Raw genomic sequence first — 20,587 nt, forward strand, 5'->3', positions numbered from 1 at the left:
GACTTTCATTTTACTCCCGGTGGATTATTCAAAACAATGTTTTTTTTACAGTGGTCTATTTTAAAGAAGGTGGGCATGTCATACTTGTGATATTGTTTTTCTCAGGTGGAGGTGAACTCTGTTTTTACATCTTGATTCTTGGTTCTCAAACTGCAGGCAAAGTTGATGGACAATGTTTTCCCTCATGTTGGATTTTTAATGTGAAAATGTCGGCCATGTTATCTGCCCAGAGAATTGTTTTTGTTGCTGCTGTTTATTTGTTGCTGCTGATTCCTGACAACTTTTTTTTTGAAATGCTCTACACCGGAATGTGCTACTGTTTTTGTTTTGTTTGTCATGTGTTTGTCATGTGCCACAAATGGGCTACAACTGAATTTCGTTCTGCATTTTGCATAATGACAATAAATGATCCTTGAATCCTTAAAACTTACAGTAAAAACAACTGAGTTCCATTCTTGGTTGACCAAATTCAAGCCCTAAAAGTCGGTTGTGTTCCACAATCTTCCCTCATCCAGCAGTGATCATGAGGTTAAACAATGAAGTTGCTGTATGTTTAATACTTTTTTCTTTCTTAGATCACACATTCAGACAAAATGTACCCACAAAACTGTGCGAATATATTGTTTTGTTCTAAAATATTCATGAGCCTGATTTGAGATAATGGTTTTAGATGTTTTAGTACAGTGCACACACAGAGAGCTGCTCACAGCGTGGTCATGACTCATGTGGCTAATAGATAGTCAAATTCCATGCATGCCTCACATATCCCGAACCCTAATTCCCCTAAGGTCTCTTCTTTTTATTATCATTATTTTTTTTTCATTTGGCATTTATTAAGTGGATGAATGGGCTTAAAGTATGAATGAGCTTCAGTCATGTGCTTCATATTGCAGACAATTCACACCTGTTTCCCTGCATTTTCTACAGTTTCGCGTGCACTACGGGAGCTGCAGCGGTGTCTCTCTTCTCTTCTCCTCTCCTCTTCCTCTCCTCTTCCTCTCCTCTCCTCTCCTCCTCTCACCCAGCTGCTGCTCCAAAACCGCCTCCCTAGTCTGGGTTGCGTCGCACTCCCCCGTCTGTCACACCAGGCTTCGAGGAAATCTGACGTATTTTTCGCATTTCCTGCACCAGAGAGAGAGAGAGAGAGAGACGGAGACAGCGAGCAGTGTCGAGACACAGACAGGGAGAGAGAGAGACGGAGAGAGAAAGAGAGGAGGAGGCAGCCAGAGGTATATCCACGGGTAGTTAAGATCAACAGCTGTGGCTGAAACCAGGCCGAGCACAAGGAACCTACCTACCTACCTACCTACCGCCGTAATCTGCCCCTCCCCTCCGCCTCTGCGGCGGTTCTTCACGCTACACCAGCCGCTGTCTGGTCGCAGCGGTCCGGGCTCGAACATCCCCCCCGGTGCGCCACGGCGGCTGTGCCAAACAGTCCTCTTGGAGCCTCCCATCTACCGCCACACGGTGCAATGCAGCACGGGCTCGAGGTTGTAAAGAAAGTCGGAAGTAAAGAACAACATGACTGACGTGTTTGTGTTTTTTTCCTCACTGTTGGTAGCTGTTGTTCGTGTTTCTTCCGTGCACTTCTAAGGAAGGTTCCCTCTCCGGTTACCGGTCGTTTCTGTCGCTGCAGTTTATTTTTTTGAGGGGGAGTATTTGTGAGGATTTACAGCATCTGCCTGGAAGACCGCCGGTTGAACAGAGAGGAGAAAGGTGAGGTGTTTCCATCAGAGAAGGTTGCGACCGCCGCGCTGCCATGGTGATCTTCAACGGGATGCTGAAGATCCGGATCCGCGAGGCGCTGGACCTCAAGCCCACGGCTTGGTCCCTGCGTCACGCCGTCGGCCCCAAGACCCAGACCTTCCTGCTGGACACGTACATCGCCCTGAACGTGGACGACTCGCGCGTGGGCCAGACCTCCACGAAGCAGAAGACCAACAGCCCCGCGTGGAACGACGAGTTCACCACGGAGGTCCACGACGGCCGCAGGATCGAGCTGTCGGTCTTCCACGACGCGCCGATCGGATGCGACGACTTCGTGGCCAACTGCATCATCCAGTTCGAGGACATCCTGCACAACGGGAGCAAGCACTTCGAGGACTGGGTAAGAAGACAGGGATGTGACACTGGAGCACAGTTGCTTCTTAAAATGTACAATAATAAGAGCAAGAACACATTCATCCACATTATGGATGTTTTCTTAATCAATCAATTCATTTCTTTTTGTCTGTACAATTTAAGAAAATAGTGAAAACACACTAAACTTGATCAGAGGCTGTTTGAATAGCTTGGTTTGTCTGACCAAGAAATATTCAATTAATAATGACTTTCAGATGAGACATTCTGCTCACATTTGAGTATAAACTGACTGTAGACTTACTCGGGAAAGTCTTAAAACTAGATTTTGACAATATAAGACGACTCCATACACGATTAACCAATAATACAGGACCCCTTTTAGTTATTCTAATACTTCGGGCCACATATTTCAAAATAATTCAACAATCAATCAAGTTGACACCTAACCTGAGCCTTTCATGTAATCCAGCATTGCCTCAGAGAAGCTTGAACCACTGAATGAACACATTTTAGCTCGATAAACAATTTCTCTCTCACACAAAATTGTTGATTAATTTGCTTTTGATCAGCCAACCGAATAACTGAAGGTAGTTTCGGCCGTACAACATTACAAAAATAAAGTATTTCACTGGGAAAAAAACTGAACTAAAGCAGGAACGTGTGAGTCTATGGAAGCCCGGAAAAAAAAGATGAAAATGTTAAGACTGGTCAACACAAGTCATTATTGTGAGCTATTACATACATTTCTCTATAATTAAGACATAAGTATATCTCAGTAGTAGTGATATCTCAAAATAATGACTTAAAATCACATTATTTTATCCATGGATCAAAAGGGGAAATCAGAATGTTATAAATATGCCTAAGTAAGGACAGCATGCTTCTTTAAAGCAGCATTAATTACATTTCCTTGACCACTTTAGAGCAAGCTGGAAACACAACTCTGACATATTACCACCTCTATAAAATAGCTAAGGCAAACACGTGAGCAAATAGTTGTACAGCAACATTATCACTCAAGGGAAGTCTTATTACTAATTCTCTCTGTAGCTCCTTTTCGGTCCTCTATGAGGCAGAGAATCCCCCAAAAAGAGAGGGGAAATCTCTGGCTCTCCAGCTGCTAAATATTCCGCGAACATCAGGGTCACACTATAGTAACGTTGTGGGCTGTGAAACGAAAACGATGAGCTCAAGAGACGTTGGTCTGTGGGGACTTGTAGTCTTTCACCACAGATAGGTGCCTGTACGTCGCTTTTATTAGACTGTGAAAAAACAACGTTATTGAATTTGTACACATGCAGGATTTCTGCATAGTAAACGTTGTTGTCCTGCAAGTCTTGCAGAAGATGATGCACACAACAGGAGTCACTGCACACACACACACACACACACACACACACACACACACACACACACACACACACACACACACACACACACACAGAGAGTGTTGGTCCTGTTACCTTTGTTGTGCTCTTGTCAGACGAACCAGTGAACCACAGCAGAGCTACAAAAGAGGCGAGAGAGGGTGCGGTTAGGCCGCATGCGTGATACGCACCGACGCAGCGGCACGAATAGAAGCCACTCATTGTTGTCTCAAGCTGCCAAAGCAGACGGATGTTTGAGTGTATTATTGATGAGGCCATCAGGTCCATTAGTGACAGAGAGAGAGAGCAAGATGAAAGAGAGGAAGATGATGAAACAGGAGGAGGACAGGATGGAGAAAAGAAAGTCAAGCTCTAAGCGTATTCCTTTATGGCGGCAATCTGTCCGTCAGGCTGTAGAAGCTGCGTGACGCTTCACATGTTTCGACGGTAATGATTCGGTTCTTGACGAAGGATTTTGGAAGCAGATGAAAGCGACTGTCAGTGTTAGCATCCTTTGACAAAGCCTGGGGAAACCTTCTACTAGTCGGATCTCTGAGTTGACACAAACCAAACACAGTATTTTAAACCTGAAGTAGTTTTTAAGGCCTCTAATTGATTTCAAGTCAGAAGACCCTGAAAAATGATCTCACTATCTCATCTTTTCCCACTCACTGTAATGAAATATATGTTAGCAGCCTGTGTTTTTGTTGGAGCACGTTTCAACGCGCACCCATGGGCCCCTTTAGGTTGAACGTGTCTCGACTTAAGCTGGATCATGTGTTGTGTCATCTCAGACAAAGCAAACACTTGACATCACCTGGAGGCAGCTGAAGAGTTAAGTGTGGTTTCTGCTGATGAGAAAAATCCTGTCAGGGAATGGGGTTTTCATCATCTTCAGAGCAGTCTTCTAGTCGTCTCCAACGCCTCCAACCTTTCTCAGAAAGAAGTGCACGTGTGTTTAGGTGTGTCAAGTTTAGGGAAGATATATTTTTTGAAAATACCAATATGCTGCTGGGCGGACAAGTAACGCTGGAAAAAATTTAAATGAGGTCGGTGTAAAGTGTCTTGGTGCTGCCGCTGTACGAATGGGACGAAGACAGAATCAAAGGCAGAGATAAAGGCGGGACTTTGTTGCCGAAACAGACTGCACCAAACCGGAGCGTGTGCAAAAATGAATGTGCTGGAAATAGTTTGATAAAATAACAATACCATTAACAACTCTTCCAATCCACACAGAGGTGTGAGAATTGTTCTTCAGCTGCAGAAACCCAGTTAAAGGCAGCGTTGCTATTCTTCTTCAAAAACATTTTGATATTTGTGTTAACATTTTTTCGTTACATCCTGACATCATTCAATCAATCAAATGTTCTGACAAAAAAAAAGGAATCAAATCTGTGGTTGTTTGATGTCATCAGGCCTAATTATAACGATTAGACAGGCTACCTACCTGGCTGCTCGTCACCGTCACCAAAAGCTGCGTGCTCGACAGCTGTGAGTAGACTTACAATAACCGTGTTCGTTGTTTACGTTCATAACGTTCATAGTTTTGGGGGAGTGGCTTTGGACGGAGGGCTGAAGGGATTGGCTGTCAGTGTTGCAGACTTTGCGACTTTCTTGCTAGATTCAGGAGCTTTTGGAGCGAAGGCTGCTATAGCTACTTTCATCTAGCATACTAGAGCTAGTTTATCTCGATGACCCTAGCGTTAACAGTGTCTGTATTTGAAAACACCGTGCGACGTCCGCCATTGCTGACAGTATCCGCTGTGTGAACTATGGCACCACTTCTGTTGGCATGTCCGCATGAACCAACACGTGCTGCAGGACGTAAACCCTCTCTGTGATCCGAGCGCCTTACTTCTCTGCTACCACTGATGTCCACAGCTTTGCATACGAGCATGAAAGCATCATCCTCTGGAAGCATTTCAGAATAAGAAGCCGTATTCCAGGATAGTTGACTTAAAAGTTTCTCGCCTTGCTGAGAAGAGTGTATGAGATAAAGTAGATGAAGGAGAATGGTATTAGGAAGAGCAGTGTTTGGAAGTGGAGTTCAGTTCAGTGTGGATCTGGTCTCTGTTGCTTCCTTTCATCCTCTGACCTTGCCTGAGCAAAAAAACCTTAATTGGTAGGATGTGGTCGTAAACGTCTCCGACTCTCTCTGGTCCAGAGTCAACAAATACAAAAGTTATTCTTTCCAAAGATAAAGCTCATTCCGCTTAGATGTAGAAGCGATACTATTCATCTTCAAATTTCATCTTTTTTTTCACTGAGAATATGATCGGAATGTTCCTTTGATGATATGAATGTAGGACACGTAACTCAGCGATACCATTAGGTTGATGAAGAATCACGTGATTGTAAATCAGTGCTCCTGAAGACAAGGCTAGATCGTTATTTTTGTGAGGCTGCGGATTTTTGTCTGGAACGTTCCCATACTAAAGAAGTTCATTTTTATATCCTTGCAAATACGAAATACTCAGGAGAAGGAGGATCAAGTTACGTGCAAAGCCACAATAACATGGACCACAAATCATAACGTGCACGTTGTTTGCTTCATGGCAATGCTTCAGTATGTTGTTATGTTAAAAACACATGCTGAGCAGAGAATCCTGACTCCAGGTGACTCAGCTATATAGTTTCCCTGTCTGTCTCCCAGGAAGTGAGAGCTTCACACGGGGGAGAGTGGTTAGTCAGCAAAATGTTATTGTATCATATTTCATTATCATGTGGAAAACGTTTTCTTTCGCCCTTTCTCACAAAACGTGGCCTGTGCTTTGGTTTTATCACGGCACAACCAGTCCAAACAATTGAGTGGATTACTGAACAGATGTGTCAGAAACTGGAGGTGCATCTCTCTGGAAGTAACAAAAGCTAAAGCGTGTTCAGAGTGTTTAGCCAAGCAACAGAAACGATGTTTTTTGGAGTGAAAATCCGCACAAATTGTAGCCTCTATGTGCTTGGCATTTCATAGACTAAATTGTTTATTGAATACTTGAAAAAAGTTTCAGCGGAGTAGATAAAAAGCTTCAGCCATCCGCAGTCTTTTTTATTTATGTCGTCAATTCAGACTGAGAAACAGGTTCATTCGGGGTCAGAGTAAAAGCACCACTGCCCTCAAACGCTCCACCAGCTCCACGTTCTGCTCTTTGTTTCTCTGAATCCATTTTATACTCCCTCTCCTCTGATAACACTTTCCTTTAGTCTGTAGCACAGACAAACTCTGTATCCTTAGGAACATAAACAGCGTGGCCCAAGAACAGTGCATACAATAGTCTGATTATCCATGTCGAATCTAATAACACCAAAGCATTTGGATTATTTGGACTGTGAGCTCTTATCTCGTGCTGAAAAAGAGGCTCTCAGCTAAAAAGCTCTAGGTTGCGCTGATCTGATCTCTCTGAACCTGAAGATGATACAGTATCTACACCAGCTTGGAAACATAGAAGCATCAGTTGGTATTTGGAGGAAATGCTCAGAAGCTGGTATTTCAGTTAATGAGAGCGTGTGGACAGCAGCCTAAATCCCATGTTAAGACAAGTACAGACACCTCCAAAAGTAAAAATCTGAATGACACTGCTCTCCTACAAGCCTGTACACGGCCTGTCGACAATCACCTCCAGCAGAAGATGATGTGAGCTGAAATGTGAGCTCATTATTCCAGCATGCATGACGAAGAATAATCTACCATATGAAAATGATTATCAATTTTTATTGATACCCAGCACGGCTCATAGGAAAACATATAAGGGCCGTGTTTTACCCAAACCGAATTTCCCCACTAAATGCCTTTTTACAGAGATGTTGTACCACAAATCAACGCGCTAAGAGTTCACTGATTACAACAATCAAGAACCAAATAATAGGATGAAGAAAATGATAATCAATAAGAGGAACTTGGAACGTGAGAGCTTCCCCATCTTAGTCGATTAGTCGACTCATCTGTTGTTTTGTCCTCGCTCGACTGAGATTTCTGCGTTTTTTTAATGCCGAATTACGTATTTCCAAGAAACCCATGAGCCCATCTCTGGTAAACACAAGATTTAGAGTGATTCTATATTAGTTGAATAAGAATTTCTTTGATCGAGGACGGCCTGACAAAACACAGACCCCCCCCCCCCCCCCCCCCCCCCCCAAAGACAACGCGTGATGATAGTTGTGGTCATCCAAAGACTTACAGATAGGAAAAGCACATCTAACGGGCTCGTTTGATTTTCAGTCGTGCCGGTTGAGCCTCAGTTTCGGCTGAGATTTAGAAAGAACGGCGAAAGAAGGGAAGAGAAGAAAAAACATGCAGCGACTGGTGTCCATGAGACACGAAAAGGAGATCAGATTCCTGAATCTGTCACGAATTTCTGCCCTGTACTGAACAGTGATTTCATGTGTAGGCAGCCGCCTTGTTCCAACTTGTCATTAAAGAGCGGAGCGGAGAGGGAAAACAAGTGTTTGATTTGACTACACAGGGGGAGGGGGGGGGGGCATGTTTAAATGTTCAAAGACATGTTTTTCTTTGCAATACCACCGGGGACAAGAATGCAGGAATGATGACATTTATAATTAAATGTTTTGTTCTTGTATAAAGGCATGGAACGTATTAAAGCGTGAACCACGGTTTCATGATTTAGCCCATAAATGATGTGTGCTACATCACAGCTGGTCATTTTGCACACCATGCTTCTGTGTTCTTAGAAACCGCTGCTTTATATTTATTTCAGTATGAAAATCTATGAGACTTCCCTGATTCTCCCCCTCTTAAACAATTACAAACCTGCTTTTACATTAGTGACCCTGAGCGTAGTGAAACAGTAACCTTCATTATATTATCCGAGGCTGATCAATCCAGCAGGTCAGGACTAACTCTGCTCCAGAGAGGTGTGGACTAAAAGTCTTTGTTTTAGACTCAACTTGGGAATAAATGTCAGGTGAACTGGAGCGACGACACTGTAAATATAAAGCAGGATGAACGTCTGTGTGAGGGAGAAACCTGACACCTGGGTTCCGGTTGCAATAATCTGGAAGCATACTAATTCCCCCTCTTTTGAAGCCATGGCTCATGTTAAAGTATATCTCTTTTTCTCCTCTCTGCTCTGTGTGCACCTCACACTTTAGATCGTCTATTTACCTGATTGGTGGGGACGTGATGGGGACGTGTTATGCAGATGGAGGGAGGTGGAGGACGGATTTGTTCTGTCCGCTGATACTTCAGTCGCGGCTCTTCTCATAGTTAATTTCAGTCAAAGTTCACCAGAGTGAGTGGTCTGTACACGAGTACTCCACTATGAACACGCATCCTACGTGGTCACACTCGGGTGGAAAGAGCTCCTTCACTTAACTGATTGTTGCTTTTTAGTGAGGCGAACAATACAGCGACACCGTTTACATCTCTGACTGCTCATCTCTCTCTCTCTCTCTCTCTCTCTCTCTCTCTCTCTCTCTCTCTCTCTGTCGATCCTTCACTAACTAAATACCTTTTTTTGAGCATCAGTGGCATCTTTGCCAGCTTTCATGTTTTCCAGCTGTGGTTGTAACACTGTTAGTGTGGTGCTGTGACAGGAGCAGGCAGAGGGAAAGTCCACTGAACCGGAGAAAACACACACACACACACACACACACACACACACACACACACACACAACCACACACGTTCAGCTTTGGCTGACGAGTTAACAAGTGGGATACAGCGACAAGTTCCCATGTCAATGAGGGACCTCCCCCGTCACCGAGGCAGTGACTGTTCTGTCCGTTCCAGTCATCCGAGGAATGTGGAGCACGCCGCCGTCTCGCTGCAGATTGTAATTACGCGTTTTCGTTCTCATGCAAAGACGTTTATGCACCAGGAAGAACGAGAGCAGCTTCTTTGCAGTGATTCTGAACCTGGTGATGGTTCCCTGCCTTGCTCAAAGGCACGTTTTCTGCTGTCATTCAGTAGAGCAGAACGCTTAAAAGCTGCTACAAAACACGTAAAAAAAGAGCTGGAATTTAGATTAAATGTAATTTAGCTGATTAACCTCTAAGAAGGGTTGGAAGAAATTACTATATATATAAGTTTATATTAGTATATAAGTCAGAAATGTTAAATACCGTTTATCCCTTTTTTTTTATATGTGAGGTTTGTTGCAAAACAATGAGCAGGACTACTTAATGCCAATATTTCTCACAGCTGTGACTTTGTCCCATAGGAGCACAGAGCGCTCCTTAAAGAGGAGTGATATGAAAAGATAAAGATGATGCTCGTGCTGCAGGTGGAACTGTGAAACAGACAAATGGTCAGTCGTTTTTTTTCGCCAGCATCGTACACACCAATATTGTTTGTTTACATTCTTGTTCCAGGAAGTCGGTCCCTAGCGCCTCCTTCCCCATGACAACACGCACGTCGGGAAAGATGGTGATGGTGATGGTCATGGACAGACAGAGATATTGTGTATGGGCTGAACACGGCATGAAAGCCACTTAACATTCTCCTTGCAGTGGAGTTTGGTTTTGGAGTCTCTGTAAACTCTTCTACTCGTGGCCCGCTCTCTTCTTGACCCTGTTTCTCTGCGGGCCGTAGAAGAGGGGTGTCCTCTCTGTGGACCGAAGGAAACGGGGGCAGGGCTGTATGTGTGTGTGAGTCTAATATTAGAGCCAGTGTGTTTGAGTCACACGGTAGGCCCTACTTCCTGTTTTCAACTGTCCCAAGTTTACTTCCCAGAGAAAGACTGGAAGAGAGAGAGAGAGAGAGGGATGGCTCCCCAGGTGCCCCCCCCCCCCGCCCCCCCCCCCCCCCCGCAGCTTGTGTTATCTTTCATGTATCTGCCGTCCTGTCCGTGTACAGTATGTCACTTGCAGTACGACACAGTACAGATGTGGAAGGAATGCAAGATGAAGAAATGAGCTTCTCTTGCTTTTCCTGCTGCTCCTGTCAGCACCACTGGGCTCTAACTAAACGTCTCACAGCAATAGAAGTTAAATAGGACATATACGTTTGTGTTTCACCATGTAATTGTTCTATCAGAGAGGCGATTCTTCAAGGATTTATTGTATTTCATCTCTAAAGGTCAATGCTGTTGTTTTTTGCTTTGTCTCTTATATCTTCCTGTCTTGTTTTGAGCTGATTGCACCTCTGTTGTTGTGCTTTATTATAATCATATTGATGGAAATTTAGACCGTCGGTAAGGCACAGATAGCCTTTAACACAGCCACTGGAAGGCCTCCAAATCTTCTAATATGTAGTTTTTCTTATTAACTAAAATAATTGAATATGCAATTGAATTTGTGTTAAAACACACATAGTGATCAATAGAGTGTGTGTGTGTGTGTGTATGTGTGTGTGTGTGATCGTTTTTATTCATGTGAGTAGAGAAAATCACGAAAAAGTAGGAAAACATTTCCACCTTGCATCTTTTTTTTTTTTTTTATTCCTTCAAAAAAATGTTTGCCAAAAGGCACTTCAAAGTGAAATAAGTGAGCTAGAAGTACAAAATACTGTTGACCTCATCTGCTTACTTTATGAGGGAAACACTCGCATTCGATAACCACAAAGTGCCATGTCAGCCGAAACCACGTTATCTAGAACATAGACGCGGATGTGATGTTGGCACACTGTGTTCAAAGAGAAGAAAGAAGCGATCAGCACATCGGAGCGCTGACATGCTGCAGTCAGAGCTTATGAAACAGGCCGAGTGAAGTTTACACATCACAGTTCCAAGTGGAAAGAGGTCAAGCGTCTGTGGAATGTCTGCAACATAAATCACCGGTGAGCTCCACACGGCAGAATCAAACTTAACGAGGAGACGTCTCCGTTTCCTCACAAACAGGATGAGAGAAGAGAAAACACCCCGTCATTCTACACGCACACACACACACACACACACGCACTTACAAAGGGTACATTAATAACGCATTAGATGAAAACCCTTTTATAATCATCGCTAATGGATTGATGCATTATGAATCGATTGGACAGTGCTGCTTTAAGTGATTTGCCTTACAGAGGTAATGTGTTTGATGCAGCATTATATTCGTCATATACAGAAGCGTTCCTCAACCACTGTATTACACAAATACACACAACAGTTCTGTCTTCATCCCAGCTTGGGAACTCAACTTATAGACATATTTTATTTGTGTTAAAAGGGGACAGATTTGTCTCACAACTAGTGTATTTTGTGCCAAATGCTGCTTTTTTTAGACAGTGAACTCGTGACTGTGAGTTGTGAGCTGTGAGTAGCTCCTCCGCTCTGTGAGTAGCTCCTCCGCTCTATTGTTCATTGCTTTGTTTTACAGACAGCTTGCTCAATAATCGTTCAGTCTGCTCACTGGCATTTGGTTCTAGTCCACTTAATTCTGTGCCATTTTGTAAGAGCTGCAACGTTAAGTTCCTCAATCAATCAGTCTATCAGGTCACTAAATATTATGATAATTGAACGTTTCAGTCTTTTCTTTCAAGCTAAAACAGCCCAACATTCTCCGGTTTCAGCTTCTTTTTCTTTGCTGCTCGTCGTCTTTGGGTTTTGGTTTGATGGTCTGATCAGAATTTAGAGGACATTTCTCAATTTCCTTGATTGATAACTTGAGAAAAACAACAGTTGTTATCGTTTCTGCACCTCTACTAAAAAATACCTACATGCCAGTGATGTAGTCCTCATAAAAAGATGTATATGCAGGCGTATCAGTGTGGCTGCACACTCTTTTCATTTAGGCATCTATTAGTAGGTATAATACCAATGCAACATAACTAACATGATATTATTCTGTTTACACATCTATTCTATTGTCAGTTACAGAAAAACTAAGTCTGGGTGGCATTTAAAATGTTTCTTATACGTTTTAAAATTGAAATACAAGCGCCAAGAACTTTGCCTGAATGAAATGATCTAAGATTGGCAGAATTTAGATTTTATTTTGGTTCTATCTCATCCAAAATAAGTAAGTAAAACAATAAGTAAATAAGATCATATATCTGACTAACTATTCTGTACCAGATTAGAGTTCTTTTCCACTTTCTGATACCCAGTGATAGGACACATTTGAGTGGGTACCAAAACAGTATCACGGTTAAATACTCGGGTTTAAAAGACATGCTGCATGTTCACTTTCATGGTCGCGTGATCACATTTAGTCAGTAAGCGACTTGTACTAAAGGCTAAAGAAACCCCCCCACACTCACAGGTCTCCTCCTCTTCTATAACTCCCCCGAGACGTCTGCCCCTCTCTCTGTGTTTATCTGTCCAGTGAGTCTGTAGCTGTAGGTCTCTGTGAGGATGCATGCAGCCACATGACTCCGGCTTGACTCGGGCTCATGTGATACTGTAAGAGCTTTGGGACAGCTCTCGCTCTCTGTGTGTGTCTCAGAGGAGTGCGTCTCGGTGTGATTAGGTTCAAATGAAGCTCATAAAGCCTCAGTTGACAACATGTGACGTTAATGATTGAATAAACCTCAGTCAGAGATATAAAAGGGTTTTTTTCTTTTAAATGCTTGAAGGTCCCTTAACATGTCCACAGACACGACCTTTCCTGGGGCACCCGATGACGTTTCCTTGAGTGGAAAAGTCCCTTCTATACATGTGATATACAATTCACCCCTCTAAGCACTTAACAACCCCCAAGCAGGACTGTCTTCAAAGTTCCTCCTGGTGCTCGTAAAGCGATGCTCTTCGTCTGCACTGTCTCTCGTCACTTAATGACCTGTGCAACAGGACCGCTAACTAAACAAGTGGAGTCTGTATCACAAGTGATTGTCCGTCATTCAGAGCCATCCATTTTGAGAAAGACAACTATTATTTTTCCTTTTCCTGGGGGGGGGGGGGGGGGGGTTCCTGTACCGATGTGAGGGTCCCGGGACATGTGTACGGATGTCGCATGTGTACGGATTGTAAAGCCATCTGAGGCAAATTTGTGATTTTGGGCTCCACAAAATCAATGGAATTTATTGAATCTCTTTCTACACCTGTAATAGTGGGCATTCACACCATGGTTGGATTTCATATCAGAAAGGTTGTGTTCTGCTTTCATCTAACTTGTCTAAAATAGCCTTTATCTCAGGGAGACCTGGCTGACATCTAGCATCACCATATTCATATTTTTAATTTAGCTCTTTTGTGAATCTATATCGATTGTTATTATTGAAAATGTATTTATTAGATACGCACTTCTTACAGTACAGAGTAATACGCTTTGGTCAATTTATAAATGTACCAGTTCAGACGTGTGTCATGTGGTGTGTTCAAGGCCTTTGGAGCAGGGCTGCCTGTGCTCTGCAGTGTGCTGTTCATGAAGGCCAGTGAATCTTTAAGAAGAGCAAATGGTCGACTAAAGCTTCAGGTATGTTTTGAGTTCTGTGCACTGGGCGAAGGACAATATGATACACTCTGTGTGTGTGTAAAATAATCCAGAGACAACTTGTTTTTTGTTTTTGTGGCATTTCATCATGTTCAAGCAGAACACAAAGAGAACTGGCACAATACCAAGAACAAGCCATAATGTAGGCCGATGTGTGTTTGTGTGTATACTTGTGTGTATATGTACAAGTGTGTTTATACAACCATATAACATTCATGCTGTAAATGTTAACACCAATGCATCTTGTCCGCCTTCATGTTATCTTCTATGTGAGTTTGTGTGTGTGTGTGTGTGTGTGTGTGTGTGTGCGTATAGGTGACTGCACACACTAGCAGAAGCAGATGGGTGAGTGGGCGGTCTCTTCCTCTCTCCTCCACTCATGCTGAGAGTGAGGGAGCGTTGAAGAAGAGCATTATGGAGGAGATAAACGTACAGAGTGCAAACATTATGAATTAAGGCTCAGGATGTATGAAGGACCCTATGCATCCTCCAGAGTATTTGGGTTTTTCTAGAGTGAGCCAAGTGACGTACGGTGAATTCGAAATGCAAAAAAAAGACGGATTCTAATATATCGTGTATTAGAGACTTTATTTACATGTTGTACATGAACCATTGAGAGTAGATTGCCGCTACAACGTCTTGGACCTCCTCCTCCTCCTCCCTCATCAACCTTCCATGAGTCAGTTCGAGGTCGATGCACATTTCTCTCCTCCATCTCTCTTCCGTTGCAATGATCTCTATCTCCATCTGTGTGAAACCACAGAGAAAACACCAACTGCTGCTCTTTGCACAGATGCATATTTGAACTCGCACATACAGCGCATACAAATATTGGCAGAGAGGACCTCGGAGGCATATGTGCACACTGTAGGTGATCAAAACAATCACTTTGTGCCACGCTACGACAGATGCATCTGTTGGACGATCCAAATGGATGGATTGCAGTTTCTAATATCTCAGACTTTAAAGTGGAGAGGGGTAAGTCGAGGTGGAATAGACTGCAGCAATCAGTAGTCATCGTTCACTGACCGTCTGAGCCACAAACCTGCACAGCATAAAACAACTGCTGCTCAGCATTGGCTTCAGCATGCTGATCGACACCAGAATAACAATTATTTTTTTATGATCTTAACTTCCCAATGTTCCCCCTCCAACCAAAATGACCAAAATAGAGCATGTGGGACATAAATCAGCCAGCAGCTCTTGTCTCCCTCTGTACCAGTGAGTGGGTAGAGCTGATAACTGGTAGCCCTGCATTACTGAGATAAATGTATCCATGTTGTCAAATCCACGTTCATGCTGTTTTTGTCTCTGAGAACTGGGTGAACAGTGTCGTCCGGCTGCAAATGGTGTGATCCATTAAAGGCGACAATCTGTGTTAGAATCATTTGAGGTTGACAAAATGTGAATAAAGTGAAAGCAGTCAGAGTAACGCCTTATTTATACTGGTTTACGGAGCCCGCAGAGACGTGACGGAAACCTCCCGAAAAATGTGACTATACATGCCGGGCACCGCAGACATTGCCGCTGAAGTTTGATTGGACACCAGAGCCTCATCATCATCCAACTCTTCCATACATTTAGTTTATTTACAGCTCTGGAGTTGTGTTGGGCCACACGTCGTCAGAAAGAAATGACATGCTCAGCACGATCCAACGCAGTATGTCGAACACATAGAAGCCACAGAAGTATAAATCAGGCATTGTTTATCCTTGTTGCTGATTTGCTTATCGTGTAAAATTACACTAATACAGAGTGCTACAAAGATTAAGAATAAATATATGCACCAGAAAGATTGATTTTGAATGCTAAAGGTGAAGAATACACGTGATACTTAATTTAAGCTAACAAAACAACCTTCTCCTTACTGTACAATTAACTGAAGTCTCATGTTCATATGAGGCAGAGAAACTGTGTGTGTGTGTGTGTGTGTGTGTGTGTGTGTGTGTGTGTGTGTGTGTGTGTGTGTGTGTGTGTGTGTGTGTGTGTGTGTCACCATATCTGGCTTGTTCACAATGCTGCAGCATCACTTATTCAACAGGGACAAATTGGGCATAGACAGACACGGCTAAACAGGAGGACAGGCATGAGTGGCTGCAGACAGGAGGCTGTGTGTGTGTGTGTGTGTGTGTGTGTCTTCGCGGCTGCTCATGTTTGTTTGAAGTAGAGACCATCTGTATAAAATTATCCTCCAGTACCTGAATGTGTGTGTGAGTGCTGCATCTCATCTGTTCTGCTAGTAGCTGGTTCTCTTTATTTATGTGTCCATGTGTTCGTCATGAATTGACGAACACATCGACGGTAAGAGGTGTTCATTTCAGGGCGTCCATTACTGCTGCGTTCTGTGGGATATTTCAAGGTGCACTCAGCAGTCTGCTCCCTTTAGAGGTTGCAGTTTCTCTCTCGACCGTACGGCCAGTCTTTCTATTGTTGTGAGGACTTTTATTTATGACTTTTAGACCTCGAGAGAGTGAGGAACATTTGTCCAGTCCTCACTTCATGAAAGGCGGTTTAAGGGTTAAGTCTCTTATTTAATGGTTGCAGATCAAAATCAGTTTATTAGTCATGGTTAGTTCTACTTGGTCTGTAAAAACTGTTGTATAATGGCTTTGGAGGAGCTTTGTCAAGCCTGAGAAAATAACTAAGGACTACGAGGGACTGAAAGGCAGAGTGTCTCTGCCTCTGCTGCTTGGATTTTAATCTTTTTTTCCTCTCTCTTGCAAGTCTGCAAACTTTATGGAAGTCCACACTAGTTGACTTTGGACAATACTAGAGTACCGATGGTGTGACACCTCGTTAATTTTTTCGGTAGTATCAAAAACTGTCAGAAAGTTTGAATCGAATGTCAGGGTGTCTGAGTTTTAACCTTCTTTACTTCTTCTTTTATTTAAGATCTTGATTGAAACCATCACTTTGTCTACTTTAGACTTAAAATGACGTGGGCAAAGTCCAACAAAAGTCAGATATTGTCTGTAACGAATGAACTTCAAATGATTCCTAGCCCTAACAAAGGGTTAGTTTTAAGAGGTGGTATTGCAATGAGGGTCCTCACAAGCATAGCAGTTCAAAGGTGTGTGTGTCTGTGAAGGGTCTGCAGTGTGTCACTCCACAGAGGCCGTGTGCTCTCTGTCACTGAGGACAGATGAAACACAATGTCCTCCCTGTTCTCTCTCTCTCTCTTTGTCTCTGTGTGCGTCTCACTCATTCTCTCTGGGATTTTTCTCTCTGGGTGTTTTGATTCTTTTCTTTTCTTGACTACGTCCATGCGACCGCTGCTGATTTTGAAAACACCATCTTTTTTTACAGATTTCCTTCAGCTTCTTTGTCCCCGCCGAGGCTAAAACTGTAGCTGAAACTGCAGAAACACACACATGACACCTCTTCCTCTTCGTCCTCTTCGTCCTCTTCTTGTCTGGTAAACAAGGGGTTGTGTCTAGATGGTTACCCACAAGTTGTGAAAACGTGTGAAAACCAAGCATTCAGCGTCAATGCCTAAACTCAAGTTTCTAATCAGACTGTAAACATCCATGGACTGTGTATAAGAAGTGGACGTAGTAGTCGTGATGTAAACAATTGGTTTGTAGGCTGCGGTTGTGAAGCCGTCGCCATCTTGGATTTTTGCAACCAGTGAACGGGAAGTGACCGTATTTGGACTGCGGGGGAGTGACGTAGAGACGCCGTGTACGGCCCTGGTAGTGGTAGAGACCTGTCAATCACAAGGTAGCCACGCCCCAAAGCATCATAGACATCATGCTGTATTGAAGTAAGACTTGAAACTAGAGATTGAGACCATACACTCATGTTTACAATGTTTACTGAGGTAATAAATCAAGTGAGAAGTAGTATGTATTGAGAACTTTGAACAGCAACATACCTGTTTGTGCTGATTTTCACAGGTATTTTGTGACCCCATGTTATGCTTCTTTATCTGCTGTTGCACCGCTGGATGTTTGTCAGTATGGATATGGATATTTGTGAGAAACTAAATCAGTTAATATTTGTTTCTTCGTTGAAATTCTTTATTGTAACCGGGGCTTTGTCTGTCAGATAGATGAGAAGCTTGAGTCTAACGAAGTGTTGCGTGTGTCCAGAGTGATGAGCCAAGAGTTCAACAAAGTCATGTGCTTTCACTTCAACATTAACAGACTCTGGGTTTGTTTGTGTAGTGTGTGTGTGTGTGTGTGTGTGTGTGTGTGTGTGTGTGTGTGTGTGTGTGTGTGTGTGTGTGTGTGTGTGCGCGCGCCAGAGTTGGCAGGTGTGGACAGGACTCATCACTTGTCGAAGCACCTTTCATTTTAGGTAAAGAGTCGCTACACACACACACACGCACACACACGCACACACACGCACACACATATTGTGTGGTTGCACAGATAAATCCTCAGTGGACACAATCACAATTTGGCTTCCTATCAATGAACCTCAATAGACACAGTTCAGTTTTGCACTTCAAACCCCTGCAGAGTCTCTGGTGCATCAAATCAAACAAAATAATTTTTATTCATGAGTTTAGTTCCATTTACTGTGACAGTCAATTTACTGTTGATTCAAATACAATAAATATTTATTTTTTCCAACACAGATGCATGTATAATTGTGATAAACAATCATGGCATTGCAGTATTGAACAGAATAACTGATCATCTTAGAGCTGCACGACTATGACCAACACACACACACACACACACACACCGTGCTTCAGATAATGACTGGTAGGGCGGATTGAGGGAAACCTGCTCAATTGAGTTAAAACCTGCAATTTAATTTGTGTGTGCACGAGTATACAGTTTCAGGATGTTCTCAAAAAAGCTAAATCAATTCAATTTGACTTTGACTCCCTGAGTAATATGCAACACACTATGCGCACACACACACACACACACACACACACACTAGGACCTTGCCGTTTACCACATGATGAAGACCATGTGATGTTTGAAGACCATGTGATGTTTGAAGACCATGTGATGTTTGAAGTAGCTGTCCTGGACCTGCAAATTAAATCTGTGGAAATACATCAGAGTAATTAACGGTCTTATTATGTGATATTATTACTGTATATTTACTGTTGTAGTTTAACATGCAAATACTGTAGGGGCAAATAAGGACATATTATACATCGTGATATAAAGATGTATCCACAAAGTGTGTGGATACATGGAGATCTGTTAGCCATGGATGTACTAAGGAAGCTCGTTATTATTGTCCCACTGGCCAACCGTGGTACTGCAACTAAAATGTCCTTCACCTGTTTGACCAACTGCGCTTACATCTATAATATACTGAACATATTCATGCTGCACTCATGTTTTTACAATGCTGGATCCACACAAATCGTCCTCCTTCCTCCACTGGTAAAGAGGGCATCCCTCCTGCCTGCCCTTCCAGGGACCTTGGACCTCTTTGACCCAGCGGTCAGCTCCCAGATAAACAGGGAGGAGGAGTAAGCACAGCGCATCCGTCATGTGTATGCGAATGAACACGATACGTCACATGGAAGGGCCTTTTCCTTCCTCCGCCGGCTCTATATTTAGTGAGATCTGCACCTGTGGGTCGGAGCACGCTCAGTAAACAGCTGATGAATGGTGGGCTGTGACCTCAGAGGAAGGGAGGTGATGTGTGTGTGTGTGTGTGTGTGTGTGTGTGTGTGTGTGTGTGTGTGTGTGTGTGTGTGTGTGTGTGTGTGTGTGTGTGTGTGTGTGTTTGGGGACTTTTTATATTTTCATGAATTCTCCTCTATGTATTGTTTCATTACTCTGTATAAATCAGCAGTGCTTTAGCAGGATGCCTTTAAGATGTCATATTGTCTGGTGACCAGTTGAATAAAGAGTCATTGTTCCTTAGATTGAGGTATTTGAATGATTTGATTTTTGCAAAACAAATATTTCCTTACTGCATTTTTTCAATCTATTTTTATTTAAACCAAAAACGTATTTAATTATTATAATTATCTATATACGCGTGAGGGGGGTTGGCTTACACGGGTTTCTGATTTTTTAATATTTAATTCTGTAAATCTTTTAATCTGTAAATCACTCTGTGCTTAATCTTAAAAAGTGCTATATAAATAAAACAATCATCATTATTATTATTATTATTATTTCTGTGAGCAGAAACTGGCTCCCCTCTCTGCAATATCCATGGTAATATTCTGCCACCCTCATCTGTCCATCTGCCACGACAACTTCCCTCCTTCCGCTCCGTCTTGTAGAAAATGCAGATGGATGGTAATAATTATCCTGTTAAACCTCTAAATGCTTTCCTCTGCCCCCCCCCCCCCCCCCCCCCCCCACACACACACACAATAAATAAATAACAAATGTGTTGTTCCTGGAACAAGCAAAGACTGGATGTGAAAAGAGAGCACGTTAACAAACAAAACAAAGTAATCCCCCCCCCTCTCTGCATTGGAACAAGCCAACAAACTTTCTCTGTCCTCCCCCTCATCCGTCTCTCTCTCTCTCTCTCTCTCTCTCTCTCTCTCTCTCTGCTTTCCATCTCTTACTGTATACATTACTGAACCCACGCCTGTTCGCCTTTGCTGCACCAAGTCTTCACTTAGTACTGTTCACTGTGCGTGTGTGTGAGGGGCATGCTCACGCAGAGACACACACACACACACACACACTTGGCCGTGTACACAGATGCACGTGCGGACTCTCAATAGAGTTCAGAGCAGCAGTTGTCTTCACTCCCTCGAGCTTCTCTCTGGTCCAAACACATTGGTACTCCAGTGTGTGTGAGAGTGTGTGAGAGGTGTATATATGATGTGTGGGTGTGTGACAGGATATGTGTCAACCTCTAGTATGCCACAGTGTGTGTGT

At 43.1% G+C, this 20,587-nt stretch overlaps 1 protein-coding gene across 1 annotated transcript in view; it reads left to right on the top strand.

Moving 5' to 3' along the window:
- The first annotated feature begins 1,159 nt into the window (after positions 1 to 1,159).
- The window catches only part of LOC142934572 (protein kinase C epsilon type-like), a 54,935-nt gene continuing 35,507 nt past the window's right edge, over positions 1,160 to 20,587 (top strand). The window contains exon 1 of the mRNA XM_076078983.1: positions 1,160 to 2,107. Within this exon, the coding sequence (XP_075935098.1) occupies positions 1,760 to 2,107 (348 nt within the window). The 5' untranslated portion in view covers positions 1,160 to 1,759. The remainder of the gene's footprint in view (positions 2,108 to 20,587) is intronic.

This window comes from Anarhichas minor, unplaced genomic scaffold, assembly GCF_050575085.1.
Source record: "Anarhichas minor isolate MPS153535 unplaced genomic scaffold, ASM5057508v1 ptg000069l, whole genome shotgun sequence".
NCBI classification, from domain to species: domain Eukaryota; kingdom Metazoa; phylum Chordata; class Actinopteri; order Perciformes; family Anarhichadidae; genus Anarhichas; species Anarhichas minor.